This window comes from Neovison vison, chromosome 11, assembly GCF_020171115.1.
Source record: "Neovison vison isolate M4711 chromosome 11, ASM_NN_V1, whole genome shotgun sequence".
Taxonomy (NCBI): domain Eukaryota; kingdom Metazoa; phylum Chordata; class Mammalia; order Carnivora; family Mustelidae; genus Neogale; species Neogale vison.
In genome coordinates this window covers 138,817,384-138,832,927 of record NC_058101.1, presented here as the reverse complement: position 1 = coordinate 138,832,927, position 15,544 = coordinate 138,817,384, and the positions used below count along the sequence as shown (strand labels likewise).

The 15,544-nt window shown below is 40.5% G+C and overlaps 1 protein-coding gene across 1 annotated transcript in view; it reads right to left on the bottom strand.

The window, feature by feature from the left end:
* The window catches only part of PALLD (palladin, cytoskeletal associated protein), a 387,801-nt gene that overhangs the window by 201,499 nt on the left and 170,758 nt on the right, over positions 1–15,544 (bottom strand). Inside the window, exons 7-8 of the mRNA XM_044224820.1 lie at positions 15,326–15,349; positions 1,625–1,744 (exon numbers count right to left, since the gene is read on the bottom strand). Of these exons, the coding sequence (XP_044080755.1) occupies positions 1,625–1,744; positions 15,326–15,349 (144 nt within the window). The remainder of the gene's footprint in view (positions 1–1,624; positions 1,745–15,325; positions 15,350–15,544) is intronic.

Below are 15,544 nucleotides of genomic sequence, written 5' to 3'. Positions count from 1 at the left end.
ATTTCAGATAACTGTCATGGCTGTAATTCGGTACAAAGGAAACTGACTCGTTAATTCTCAACAAACTGAAAGCATCTTGAGATAAGATCCTGTCGTCCCTGGATTCCTCACCTTGCCCAGAGCCCAACAGAGCTCCTGGAATGTACTCAAAAATGCTTACTGAGGTCAATTGAAAACTCAAAAACTATTTGTTGATCATGCTGGGCCCACAGCAGAGGTACCCCAGATGAAATTGGGAAATACTGCATGCCAGTCTTGGCCACATCGATGTTTAGAGCCCAGAGTTTTGGCTGCATTGTTGGAGCACCCCACTACCATGATGCCCATTTGATGGGACAGTCTCAAGCCACCTCTGAATTGAACATGGGATCCTTGCTGCCCTTCAGCTCCAGTCATGGCACCAGAGCATCTAATTCATACCAGCAATCCAGGGAACTTGACTTTTCTTAATTAAGATGAAAAAGCATTTACAAGGTCCATTCTAATGTCCTTAAGCCAGTCTTGTTTGTGCCTCTGCTGCCACCTAGCACCAACTTCTCACTCTCCCAGAGAGATGAAAGTACAGTTCGGTTGTTCTCCCCAAGACTGTCTCATGCAGCTGCGGCCCATGTCTTGATTCCCCACTGTAAGCATTATGTGCCAGGCTTGGTCCAAGCACTATTTTAAGAACAGCTCTCAAGTAAATAACAGTGATGAGTCAATAAAAGTAAGCTCAAGTAAAGCTAATTAGTAATAGCAGAAAAAGTCAACTAAAGTTAAAAGAAAATAAAGGAAAAAGCTGTTTCAGGTTGTGCTTGCTAGTGGTACATTTCTGAGTTAAAAAAAAAAAAAAAAAAAAATTCCAGGGGGGCCTGGGTGGCTCAGTCAGTTAAATGTCTGACTCTTGATTTCGGCTCAGGTCATGATCTCAGGGTCCTGAGAGCAGGCTCCCTGCTCAGCAGAGAGTCTGCTTGAGATTCTCTCCCTCTGCCCACCCCCAAAATTAAGCTCTGTCTCTCTCTCTCTCAAGTAAATAAAAAATCTTAAAAAAAAATCCAAACAGTTATGAATATTGGCTTCAATAGTATAAAACTCTGCTTACATTGCTTTCGTTTTTCGTATCAGAGTTACATCCCATTTTCAATGAAATTTGATTTCTAAGGCTTTTTTGGCTTCTCCAAGTTACATTAGTTGATCTTGTATTACTTTTTCAGAAGTTTCCATCGTGGCTTACACGAGGACTTATTTGTCCAAGTCCCAGCGCTTCAGCTGGCACTGCTGAGAACAGCGACCGCACCTCTGATACAGAGGGGCTCTCTGCTGGCAGCATGATTCTGGGTTAGCATGATGTTAGGAAACCGGATCCATTGTTTCCAAGACCAAGTCACATGCCTTAGAAAATAGCCCCATGTGTGTTCCGCTGCTACACTGTCATTATCTTGCTGTTTTTCATCTCCACTTCTACTCCCCCTCCCCCAAAGCCTTTGTTTCATGAGGAGGCACTGGTTGTTAGGATAACTCCTAGAGGGGCAGCACGCATTCCTAAAGGCTGAGCTCTACTCTGAGGTAGTTCTGTGTGCTGGGGTGAACCACACGCTAAGTGCTAGGGAACAGAACCCAGTCCACTTTTATACTCCTCACATACCTGAGGTGACAATCAGCTGGGCGGTGCTGGTTACTGATCCGTAGTCATTTCTTGCTGAGCACGTGAAGATCCCCGCATCCTCAGGGAAGGTCTCAGCGATAACTAGGGTACAGATCTCCTCTGGAAGGGAAGAGAACAGAATAACTCATCAGAGTGACAGCACACACGAGGTCACCTTGAAGAGGTCAGAGCCTCTGTGTTTCTAAAACAAGCAAATCAGGTAACAATTACTATACAGACTCTTTACAAAGTATTCACAATAGACTTGCTTTACACTGAATTAGCATTTCAGCATAGTGGCCAAAGCTTTGGCATCAGACCTGTCCTTCGTGCCTGAGGTGAGCTCAGCCCTGGCTTCCTCATCTATAGAATGAGGACAATAGGTACCTAATGGGGTATCTATGAAGATGAAAAGAGATGTTTGCCAAGTATGTATCTTGGGACCTGGCATGGGAAAGATGCTCAGTAGACACCAGTTCCCTTCTCCTCTGGCCTTGTTTAGTTGAGCACATGCAGAAGTTCCTTCAACTACAATGCAGCTGCCTTTTATGTCTGCTCAAGTAAAAAGCAATGAACAGGGAAAAACAACCTTCTCTGAAATGCTGACCGTGGGGGGAAGAACAAAACACGTCAGTGCTGGGCCTGCAGGCCACTACTGTGGAAGCTACTGTTACAGTGTAGCCGTGGTGTGCTATAGAGCTTGGAAAGCCCAGACTCCAGAACCTGCTTGAGTAAGGCCACATTGTGCCTCTGTGACTTTAGTCAAGCTCCCTGAACTTCAGTGTTCTTATCTGTAAAATGGAGAAAATAACAGAACCTACCTATAGGGTTTGTATTACTCATGCCTCATAAAATTAGCCGTCACAGGGTCACAGTGGGGGACGATGGCCATGACCGTGATAATAGCCGGCTCTTAGAAAGCTCTCATCAGGCACTGAGTACAGTTACCGGCACTGAAAATAGACTGAATCCTTTTGTTAACCTTACAATTTAGATGTATTATTATTCGCCCAACTCATAGACAGGAAACTGCAGTGCAGTAAGGCTAATTGTTTTGCCAAAGTGACATAGCTAACAAGTGGTAAGAGCAGAATTTAAGCCAAGTCAGTCTCCCGACTTCACACTTCTAACAACCACCTCTTTCTGTGATAGGTTAGACACTGTTTGGGGACACTGCCCGGCACATAGTAAATGCTTTGTTGCCAGTAAATAGAAACTGTTAGCATTAAAAATCTAGATCTAGAGTATACTATTTTTACATTGAATAATTATCTATATTTTACCAGTAAAATAGATTATATTAGCAAATGTTAAGAGAAGTGATGTGTATTTTTGATTCCATAAAGAGAGACTCTATTGATTACTCCCATATTACGGGGACAGCTCAAGATTTTGCATTGTAGACTTGCAAAATGGCATCCACAGAGTAGGGATGTGTGTAATGTGACTCGGCAACTCCTTCCATCAAGTGCCACAATCTATTACCCCAACCCCTGAAGCCTTATAAGTTGCTTTGGCCTTATAAGTTGCTTTAACCTAGAATGCAGTAGAAATGAGGCTGATCAGGGGTCCTCAAAGGACCTTGCTCACTCCTGTTCCATCTCTTGGGATCCTGCTGAGCTTGAAGGTTAATAAGGCTGTGCTGGTCACTGGAGGAAGAGCTACAAAGAGCAGAGGTCAGTGGTTCCAACAGAGAGCAGCCTAGATTAACTCATTCCCAGCCAACCTCGAGGCTGACCACAGCCACATTGTTAGTCCAGCTGAGGTTGGCCAAACCTGACACAGACCACAGAACTGCCCAGCTGAGGCCAAATCAAATGACTGACCCACAGAATAGGAACAAATGGGTGCTGCCAGTCATTTAGGGGGAGCTGTATTGTGCAGCAAAAACTGATACAAATGGAGAAGAGAAAATGCTTCTCCACCAGCCTCCTTCTCTGAAGCCTGCTGAGGGCAAACTTCAGATTTGTACAATAATGTCTCTTCCTTCAATTCAACTACCAGTAACCAAAATTGCTAAATTTGTCTCAAAGCATATATTATGGTTTAAATGCTGGAAGAAAACGTACCAGCTGTAGGTTAAAAGTGCTACCTTATAAAAGAAAAAGTTTTTATTAAAAGGATCTTTAAATATCTCATTTTAAAAATGCAAATAAAAGTAATAAACATAATGCACCATAAAGTATAAAATGAAAAGTCTTCCTTTATACTCCCTTTGTGAATTCCATTCACTGGCACTTATTTAATTACAAGTTACTTTAAGTTCTTAATAATGTTGTCGCTTTGTTTCAAAAAACATTATTTTCTCTTTTTGAAATGATGGGATCCCTGAAGACTTCCTGTGCTGGAAATTGTGAAAAATATTGGCTAATATTTGACTCTAGCTTTTCCACAATTCACTGGAATACTTTTGGGAGTAATATAATGTGACCACACTGGGTTAAACTCTAGCAGGTAGCTTTATATATGGTGACATCGGGCCTCATAAGACCCAAGACAGCTTGACTTTGATGGCTCATTTTATGTCTCAGCACTGAGTAATACACATTTTTGAAATTTTGCAATCAAAGCAGACCTTTAAAAGACACATTTGATATACCCAGTGCAAATGTAGATTTATATGGATATCACTACAGAGTTTTCTGCTTTCTCAGTTGTTACCCAGGTGAAAACAAAAGCCAATTGGGTTCAATATTAGCAGAATATTTACTTCCAATGCTATAGTGTTGATAGTAGCACAAGGGAAAAATTATTTATTCAAATTCCAAACCTACGTTATACACTATGTTTTATCATTTCAATAATGTATTTTAGAAATCATGCTCAAATTATGATTATGGCCTATAAAATGAGCGGTGGTGTAATGGGGTAGGAAGTTATAAACTCGGGCATGGTCACCTCTGCTCACCTTCATCTCAATCAGTAAAGGTTTGAGAGACATGGATACATTTTTTTTTTCTTTTCAGAGTAACAGTATTCATAGTTTTTGCACCACACCCAGTGTTCCATGCAATCCGTGCCCTCCCTAATGCCCACCACCTGGTTCCCCCAACCTCCCACCCCCGGCCCCTTCAAAACCCTCAGGTTGTTCTTCAGAGTCCATAGCCTCTCATGGTTCACCTCCCCTTCCAATTTCCCTCAACTCTCTTCTCCTCTCCATCTCCCCATGTCCTCCATGTTATTTGTTATGCTCTACAAATAAGTGAAACCATATGATAATTGACTCTTTCTGTTTGACTTATTTCACTCAGCATCATCTTTTCCAGTCCCGTCCATGTTGCTACAAAAGTTGGGTATTCATGCTTTCTGATGGAGGCATAATACTCCATAGTGTATATGGACCACATCTTCCTTATCCATTCGTCCACTGAAGGGCATCTTGGTTCTCTCCACAGTTTGGCGACCGTGGCCATTGCTGCTATAAACATTGGGGTACTGATGGCCCTTCTTTTCACGACATCTGTATCTTTGGGGTAAATACCCAGGAGTACAATTGCAGGGTCATAGGGAAGCTCTATTTTTAATTTCTTGAGGAATCTCCACACTGTTCTCCAAAGTGGCTGCACCAACTTGCATTCCCACCAATAGTGTAAGAGGGTTCCCCTTTCTCCACAACACACGTTATTTCCTGTCTTGCTAATTTTGGCCATTCTAACTGGTGTAAGGTGCTATCTCAATGTGGTTTTAATTTGAATCTCCCTGACGGCTAGTGATGATGAACATTTTTTCATGTGTCTGATAGCCATTTGCAGGTCTTCATTGGATAATTGTCTGTTCATATCTTCTGCCCATTTTTTGATATGATTATTTGTTTTGTGTGTGTTGAGTTTGAGAAGTTCTTTATAGATCCTGGATATCAACCTTTTTTCTGTACTGTCATTTGCAAATATCTTCTCCCATTCTGTGGGTTGCCTCTTTGTTTTATTGACTGTTTCCTTTGCTGTGCAGAAGCTTGTGATCTTTACGAAGTCCCAAAAGTTCACTTTTGCTTTTGTTTCCTTTGCCTTTGGAGACATATCTTGAAAGAAGTTGCTGTGGCTGATATCAAAGAGGTTACTGCCTATGTTCTCCTCTAGGACTTTGATGGATTCCTGTCTGACATTGAGGTCTTTTATTCATTTTGAGTTTATCTTTGTGTACGGTGTAAGAGAATGGTCGAGTTTCATTCTTCTACATATAGCTGTCCAATTTTCCCAGCACTATTTATTGAAGAGACCGTCTTTTTTCCACTGTATATTTTTCCCTGCTTTGTCGAAGATTATTTGACCATAGAGTTGAGGGTCCATATCTGGGCTCTCTACTCTGTTCCACCGGTCTATATGTCTGTTTTTATGCCAGTACCATGCTGTCTTGGTGATCACAGCTTTGTAGTAAAGCTTGAAATCAGGTCACATGATGCCGCCAGTTTTATTTTTGTTTTTCAACATTTCTTAGCAATTCGGGGTCTCTTCTGATTCCATATAAATTTTAGGATTATTTACTCCAGCTCTTTGAAAAATACCGGTGGAATTTGGATCGAAATAGCGTTTAAAGTATAGATTGCTCTAGGCAGTATAGACATTTTAACAATGTTTATTCTTCCCAGAGACACGGATACATTTGAAGTACACAATTATTATGTGATTAAAAAGTTCACTGACCAGAAGAAAAACAACAGGATAAGAGAGAATGAGATAATCCTATGTGTTCTTGTCTGTACTGTACACAGCTCTTGGCCTTCCAACTGAAGAGGAAGATAAAAGTGTGGAAATAATTCATGTTGGAGCTTCACATAAGATTAAACCATTGGAAAGTGAGGAGTATCTGGAAAGGGACAAGAGACTGGGAATTTTTTTAATTGAGTACATATGGTTACAGAAGGAGTTAAGTATATTTAACCAGAGAAGGGCAAAACTTAGAACATCACTATTGTAAGGGGTTTTAGAGACTGACTAGCCCAAATCTCTCCTTTCTTCAGGTGAGGTCCAAAGTGGTTCTCTCAATGTCATGAATAATTAATGATAAAGTCAAAATGCTGAAATAGTCATCCTGCCTCCCATGAGCCAGCTTTTCTTCTCCATACCCCCATCCAAAGGACAAAGCCTCTCTAGTTATGTATTTTTTTCTAGCTCAAGACACAAGGATTTCAGTGTGAAATGAAGCAAAGAAAGATTTAAGATGAGAAACAATGAGTTTCCTGAATCTGAAAATTTTAATTACTCTCACTATCCAAGTAATTTAATAGGAAATACATCTGCAGAAGGAGATGTGCTGTGCGTCCTCAGAGATACAAGATATCCTGGAATAGGGCTTGAAATGTGGACATATTGGTATCAGAAGGAAAGAACAGCCTAATCTTTTGAGATTTGGGGAAACAGACCCTCATATCCTGGCTGTCCTCTGAGAGATGGGCTTCAGTCCGAGGCTGGTCACCATTGTTCCCTGTAGCAGATGCTGCTGGGAGCCAGGAAGCCTTCCTGGCTTTCAGCAGCACCTAGGTGCTTCTAGTCTGAGTCCCTGCACTCTCTCTCCAATGCCTGGTGCTCTCAGGAAAGGTCTCCCAACCTTGGATTATCCATACCTGAAAAGATGGAGTTTCTAGAGACACTTGGAGAAATCATCACCACTTCAATACCTGAGGATGCCCTAACTGTAGACACAGACCGAATTCTGTGCCTTGAAACCTACATTCAGAAAAAGGATAAACCCTTATGTAGCAGGGATGGCGTAAAGCAGTTTTAGAGTGATGATCTTGACAACCTTAAAGTTCCTTCTTATATTATCTGTGATTTGGGTATTTCTGGTTATGCCATTTTTAAAAACCCTGAGCTTATGTATACAGTTGCTTCTTCTAAACCAGAAGGCCACTTTGAGAATGGAAATTTTTTCATGGCCACATCCTTCATTGACTCTGAGGACAGATTACAAATCCTCACCGTGGTCACAGAACCACAGCCAATGATCAGGTGGCTGCTACTTGCCAGGTTCCTTTTGTGCCTCTCTCCTTCTTTCATTCAGAGCTTTGGGCACTCTGACTCTTGAGCTGCTCCTTGCAAAGCCACAGACCTTTCTGTCTCTAAGCCTTCCACCTGACATGTCCACGCAAATGTGACTTCCTCAGAGAAGTCTTTTTTTATTAAACTTGGTCAGATCCACTATCTGTACTGTAATCTTAGGATGGCAGACTTTGCTTGGAGACAGCACTCACAGCTATAAATAATTTATTGTATAATGTCTGCTCAGTTCTGGGCCCTCAACTCTGGCCTCTGCGAAAGCAGGAAGCATTTGTTCTGTTCACATGGGTATGCGGTCAGCCTCTCTTACACCACAGCCTCCCCATAAATACTTTTGAAGAAATGTATGGATGAAATTCAGATTGCAGGGACAAAGTAAACCTTAGCTTTACAAAAAGATTTTTCAAATTTGATTGAGCAAAACTCATCTTATATGAGTTTTCAGGAATACTCTTATTGCATAAAAGCAAAGTCATGTACAGAGTCTATGGCTGCCGAAACAGGTAGAAAAGGCTACAAACTCTCAGAACAACAAAAGGAAAGAAAAGCACTGGGCTGTTCTAGTGGTCCCCATGCTCTGCTACATCGCAGGATTTGTACTGGATAAAATCTGTTCCAGACAGAGGGCCCCAAGGGCTGTTCAGCTTTTCTTCTCTGGGAAATGTCATCACAAACTGAACATAGCTTCCACCAAGGCTCATATGGCTGACATTATACAAATGAAGAAAGCCATGAGGAAAAGAGATGAGCTAGGTTGTAATACTACATTCTCATCCAGTAGCATCTTATTTGAACAAAGCCCTTTAAGACATCTGTAAAATGCATTTTGGTGAGAAATGGAAACCAAGGGATGACTGCTTATGTCAAATAAAGGCAGTTAGAGACTTATCTATATTTAAAAACTGTCCATTTAAGAAGATGGAAAATATTTAAAGTTATCAATAACTCTATGATACATTTTAATCCATTTTTTTCCTAAGTGAAAAGTTTTGATGGCATGTAATAAGTTAATAAATTATTAATTATTTTTGCTGGTTGTTTTTTTAAATAGTTACTTAAAAATTACTTAATCATATAAATATCTCTCAGAATTCAACCTTGAGTTTCATTCAAAGTTTTTATGTATTTAACACTTGGTTAAATACAAATAATTTTGTTTGCCAAACCTCATAATATGATGAGGCAGCAAGGATAATACCACTAGGTCCTTTGGGTAATAAGGGAACATTTTTATAAATGCTTTCCTTCACAGCCCTTATTTTTTTTTTCCTCTTTGGGGTCTAGCCTAACTAAAAAGAAATTCAGCTTTTACCTACCAAACCATGGCTTGTCTAACACCACTGATAAAAAAGAATCTGGACTAAAATCAATAAAATGAGGGGTGCCTGGGTGGCTCAGTGGGTTAAAGCCTCTGCCTTTGGCTCAGGTCATGATCCCAGGGTCCCGGGATCGAGCCCCGCATTGGGCTCTCTGCTCAGCCAGAAGCCTGCTTCCTCCTCTCTCTCTGCCTGCCTCTCTGCCTACTTGTGATCTCTCTCTCTGTCGAATAAATAAATAAGCTCTTAAAAAAAAAAAAAAATTTAAAATGGGGCACCTGGGTGGCTCAGTGGGTTAAGGTGCTGCCTTCGGCTCAGGTCATGATCTCAGAGTCCTGGGATCGAGCCCCGCGAGCAGAGAGCCTGCCTCTCTGCCTGCTTGTGATCTCTGTCTGTCAAATAAATAAATAAAATCTTTAAAAAATAAAATAAAATAAAAAATATTAAAATCAATAAAATGAGATTCCGTATGGGTAAATATAATGTTTGCATAAATTTTCAAAAGGATTTTTTTACAGTTGCTAACTATCTTATATAGAAGATATTTTAAATGCACAGTTAAAGGAGTAAAACAAAACACTGTGCAGCCGTCTTTAAGTCTAAGAAATAAAATATTACCAAAGCTTTAGAAATGCCCCCAATTTAATCTTTCTTCCTCTTCTCCTTTTGACATAACCAGTCTTCTGATTTTCATTATGTTTACTACATATGTATTCTTCAAAAAAATGTGTTTAGTTTTAAAAAATTGAGTCATAAGCATAAAGAAAAGACAAACTTGTCACTGAGAAAGTTCACAGGAACTATCTTGGGGTGTAAACACGCTTCAGCTTCCGGGTGAGTTCACAAAAGCCCCTACCTAAGTAATCCGCAGACAGTGTCATGAGCAGTCCTGGGAAGCCGAGGGCTTACCTCGGTGGGGTGGTCTGGCTGGGCCAAGTGTGGGCAGGAACTGCACAGGCAGCAGGAAGAGCTGGTGGAGTAGGTCCCCACACTTTGTTTTTTAGCTCAGTGTGGCCAGCTTCCAAATCTCAGCACCAGATCAAGTCAGAATGGGGCGAGGGAATGAAACGAAAGTTCTTAGCTGAGTCAGGAGGCAGGGCAGGGAGCAGAGAGCACGAAAGGCCAAGAGAAAAGAGAATTTGGGTCAGGCTCAGTACACTGCCATTCCGTCATCAGGGTAAAGGACACAGCAGTGGCAATGAGCTCTTCGTGATGAAAATGTCCATGCGTCTGTCTCTTGCAACACACTACTCCACCCCGATGCACAGCTGTTACCCTCCTGCAGGCTCCCTTTGGCTCTTGCCTATACTGGATCTCCTGCTTCTGGTACCTCTTTCTAGGTTAATTCTAGGTGAATGCGGCTCTTCCTAGGTGAATTCTTTGCTGATGGTCGAGCACATCCTATATAAAGAGTTGTGAAGGAAAACCTCCAAGACCTTGCAAGTTGGCAAACTATTGACTACATCTTCATATAGAATGGAAGGGTATAGGATTCTTTTTTTTTTCTTAAGATTATCTTTATTTGACAGCGAGAGATCACAAGCAGGCAGAGAGGCAGGCAGAAAGAGAGAGAGAGAGAGAGAGAGAGGAGGAAGCAGGCTCCCTGCCTAGCAGAGAGCCTGATGTGGGACTCAATCCCAGGACCTGGAGATCACAACCTGAGCCTAAGACAGAGGCCTAATCCACTGAGCCACCCAGGCGCCCCAGCAGGATCTAGGATTCTAAGTTGGAAGTAACGTCACTTCAGAATGTTGAAGGCTTTGCTTCACCATTTCTTTGTGTCTAGCCTGACTACTGTGAAGTTCTAAGTCATTCTGATCTTGTTGGTTTTATGTGACTTGATGTTTTCTCAAGTGTCAGTCTCAGTGTCACATGACACTGGCAGAATCATCTCCCTGTCCTGCATATTCTGAATTTCATAATACACTGCTGTGAATTTATTTTCACCCATTGTGTATGCAGTGAATCCTTTCCATTTGGAAACTGGGTATCTTTCAGTTTGGAGAATTAAAAATATTATTTCATTGATAACCTCTCCCCCTCCTTTGTTCTCTCTCCTGGAATCCCAATTATACATGTGTAGTCTACTTAAGCAGGTTTTCCAGCATAGTCTAATTTTTTTTTTTAACCTTTGTTCTCTTATATTCCTTTTTGTCTTTCTGCCCTATTTTGTGGGACAGTTCCTCAGCTTTTATTTCTGCTACCAACTTTTCATTCCAAGAACTATTTGTTTTCCAAATATTCCTCCCCTCTTCTGAAATCTTTTTAATTTTTACTTCTTGGATGCTCTAATTCTCTTATCTGTGAGGAGTGTTGTTTTGCTTTTACATTCTCTTCTCTCTACAAGTCTGTTTTATCCAAGTTGCTTTTCAAGGGAGTTGCTTCTTTTCTTCTGGATCACCCATGACAAATGTTTCTTCAGAGGTCTTTTCTCTCTTCTTGTCGGACATGGTTCTGAGTTAATTGGAAGCTCTGAACAAGACAGAGGAGCTTGCCAACTCTGGCCTTCCCGCTATGGTAATGTGGATGGCCTCTTTATTGGAGAAACTCCCGTATCACATGTATCAATTTTTCTTTCTCCTAGGATGTTCGGATTGCCCAGAAAGGAGTCCTTCAGGCTCTGGCAGGCGAGGAAATGTTCCAAGGCCAGCACTACAAAAGGTCAGTTCAGAAGATGACTGCGAGTAGGAGCACTGAGAATTTGGAATTCTAAGAGTCACTCAATTTTCTTTTTTATATACTCTCAAATGGGTCTTGAGGTTTCCCCTTTCTCCCCAGAGATCAAACTAAAGTTTCTTAGTCTGTGGGGCTCTAAGCATCTCAGTAATAGTTTATGATGCTCCTCAGCCCAAAGATAGACCCAAGAGCTTCATGTATTTAGTTATTTTGAAAGAACGTGTAAGTTTTTAGATCTTAACAAGTTATTATTTGCAAAAAAATATATAAATTAAAGAAAAGTTATTATTTTATTCTTAAATAAGCACAATTACTAACTAATGAACACATACATCTGTGCTTACTGCAGGACTCGAGATCAGATGGGCCCCAGCCAGCGTCCTTTCACGTTCCACATTGATTTTCACGTGGCACTTGATTTTTGTCAACTCATACACATCAAAAACTCAATTTCAAAATGATAAGATGTCATAGAGAAGAATGTAGAGTGCTCTGAAGTTGAAACTCTGAACTGTTCCAAGTTAGTAGTTGTATTTATCAGATGTTGAGTATCACTGTGTTTACGTCAAAAACATCAAACACGACACACCTCTGTCGATTTGGTGTGGTGCCCCAGGTTCGAGAACCACAGGCTTCACACAACCCACTTTTGTTTAGCCTACCATCTGAACCTGGACTTGCATTAAACTTTGAGCTACAGACAGTCTATTGGGATCTCAAGCATCCTTACCATCGCTCTCCTACAACTCGGCACCTTACTGCATTTACCAAGTATAATTAACTTCACATTCTGAATCACAGAATCAGAACATTGACTCGGGGATGTAAGATCTAAGATGATGGGTAGCAATGGTTAGCAGAGATTCGTACTGAAAGTACAAGGCACTGTATTTTTATATGTATAATTTCCCGGTCAGCAAGACACAGTATTTTTAATTTTGTATGCCATTAGACAATGCTATAGAAGTAACTCAATACAGTTTGTGGCTGCTTCCAGACAGCTGAGTAAGGGCCTGAGTATTAACAGCTGTCAAATGAGTGTTCTGTGCCTCCACACCACCCCCGCCCCAGACGAGTCTTTGAAGGATTCAATCAGTATAAAGTCAGAATGTCAAAGAAAGAGGCCAGAGCAGGTAATATGACAAACGGATGTTGGTCTTAAGTAAGCTGACTAGCTATTAATTCACAAAACAGTCTGAAAAGATTTGTGATGCAAGCTGACTTCTGTCTAGACAGAGAAGGGAGTGTAAAACACATTAGACAGATACAACACAGTAGTGACAAGAAAAACCTGTTTTAGTTTCTCAAATGCATTAGGAGAGAATCTGCTAGGTCCTTCTTTATCTTAATATCTAATCCCTAATGGGGCTACAGCTAGGTACGAGTGAATTTCAATTTTATTTCTAGAGCTTCAACACATCTTACACGTTTTTAAAAAAGGAAGAAGAGTAAAGAGATAAAAAGAAGGAAGGAGGGAAAAGGAGAGATGAAAAGAGAGATTAAGGGGGGGAGGAGGGAGAGAGCGACCAAGTGAGCACCAGGCAGTGAGGAGAGAACAAGAGTGAAAGTTCAGAGGACTGGAAGAGAGTAGGAAGAGAGGGTAATGAACTCTGAATGCTTAAATATGTTCCTGAATTTCAAAAGCTATTTATGTTTTAGCATTTGGAAAACATCACTTGGCCTAGTCCTATAAAATTTATCTCTTTCCTCCGATGTATTGTAGTCATGTCTGTTTTTGTCCTTTCCACTTAACAGTGGCTAAAAAACTATCAGGGAAGCTATCGGGCAAGCCAGATCCATTTTATATGGCTGAATAAGTTCAGTGACCTAATGGATAAAATAGTCAATCAGGTCACTTAAGGAAAGTACACAGTTCAGTATGTATTTTGTTTTTTCCCCCCAACCATGTCAACAGTCAACTTCAAGGTCAATGTAAGGAAAACATTTGGCTAATAATAAATCATAATCCTATCTAGTATAATAATAATCAGGCATGCCAAAACATTGTTTAAATTCAAATATGTTTTAACATTGGCTTGTTCTGAAATTCTCACTCATAACAGTTCACATAAGCAGTCACTGAAATAGCCATTCATGTGTTTAAACTTCTGTTTAAGAAATATGATCTAGAACTTTATTTAACACTACACGCCAATTGTAGATTTCCTGAAAGAGAGAATTTTGATGCTCCATTATTAAAGACAAAGGACCAATTCTAGTATTATGGTAAATATAATTATAGAGAAATTATCAAAGATCAGAGAAAACTAGCTGTGTTTTGTTTGTAATAGCCCCTGCCCCATATTGACAGATTTGGTTGACATAGTTCTACACCAAAAAATATTTGTTTTCAGCATATTCTACTATTATCGTTGGAAAGGAAGAGTCTGTTTTCTTAAATGCTTTCAGATCTAACTGAAAGGAAACAAATTAAAAAATTCAGCAAACACTGGGAGAAGAAACTTTCATATTGCTAGGATATGCAGGTGCTTTTATATTGCTACCCTCCTGTGGGCTCATGCAGTAGACTGAATTTCTAAAGCACCATGTTATCAGGGAACAAGGATTATGCAATTTTATGTGAAGACCTATCATAGACAAAATATGAAATTATATATTTCCATATTTTGGAAAGTGACTGTAGTATTCAATGTGGTGACTAACACATTAGATGGGACAACATGTTCTAGTTTTAATCATGACAAGAAGGCAGTAGATCAAACCCCATTGTTCTTTGAGGATGCTACTCAGCATCTTTTAAACTTGGGATACTAAAAGGATCACACCCTACTTTTAATGGCCCAATGCTCAGTTATGAAAGTTCAGGATGAACTCTGGTCATCAGACCTGCAGTTGCTCACAGAGAACCTTTAAGTTCCCCCAAGAAGGGACAGAGCAGAACCTTGGCTCCTAAGGGACATAATGGCAGAGCCTGCTCAACCCCGAGGCAGAGGCACAAATCAGTTTTTCTATCTTTTGCTAAGGAGTCTGTGAAACTGGTCATTTTCCTGATGGGAGAAACGCAAAGGAAGTGAGTCTCGAGGAGGATGTCCTATGAAATGCAGACAAAAATTTTTGTTTCTTTTGCAAACACTGTTGTAGTTCATGGGGAGTCCCAAGTATATAAGAAGTCTGGAGCAGGGGACCAGTCAGACCTGGCGCTCCTAGATAACAGCTCTCTGATGACGCCAAGTGACCTGGTCATTAAGAGAGCTCCTAGGGCAAGACGACTTTCTTCAACTCCAAGGTTGCAGCTCAGGGGACATAAATGAGAAATGCCAGTGGTCGGCCTTGCTTACATCTTTGGGCCGCTCTCATAGAAGACACATTTCTAAACTGGAGGGTCGAGACATTAGTAGGTTTTGGTCAGCAGAAGTATGTGGCAGATGGTTCTTTTCTACTGGAAATTTAGGAGCATGTTTTTTCATCATGAGCTTAGTTTGCTTTCTGAACAGAAAAGACTACATTTTAAAAAAGCCTTAAGTCACCGAGGTTGACCTTCTTGTCTGAATGAAACTTAATGTTTTACTAATAAAGAAGCTGGTATAAAATGGAGTGTACGGACCCCATGATAAAGAAGATATTGTCTTTAAGGGGGTTTTGTATTTCCAGGGAACTGCAAAAACATTGTTCGGCTTATGGCTTTAAAACTGAAACAAAGAACTATTGAAACCCAAAAGATACACAACCAAAGGGGAGGGGGGAGAATATCTTACCAGGTTCAGCTGTAGATCTAGGTTCTTTTTGCCACATGAAAAAAAAAAAAAACAAAACAGAGTATTAGAATGGGGTTTCATTAATAAGAAACCTACCTATCTTTCTCTCTTTGTCCAGGACATGTCTGCAGGATATAAGGAACTCCGTAATACAAAAGATAGAGTGATAATAGATCCATTTATATTTCTATAAATACAGAAGCCCAAATTCCAGTTACA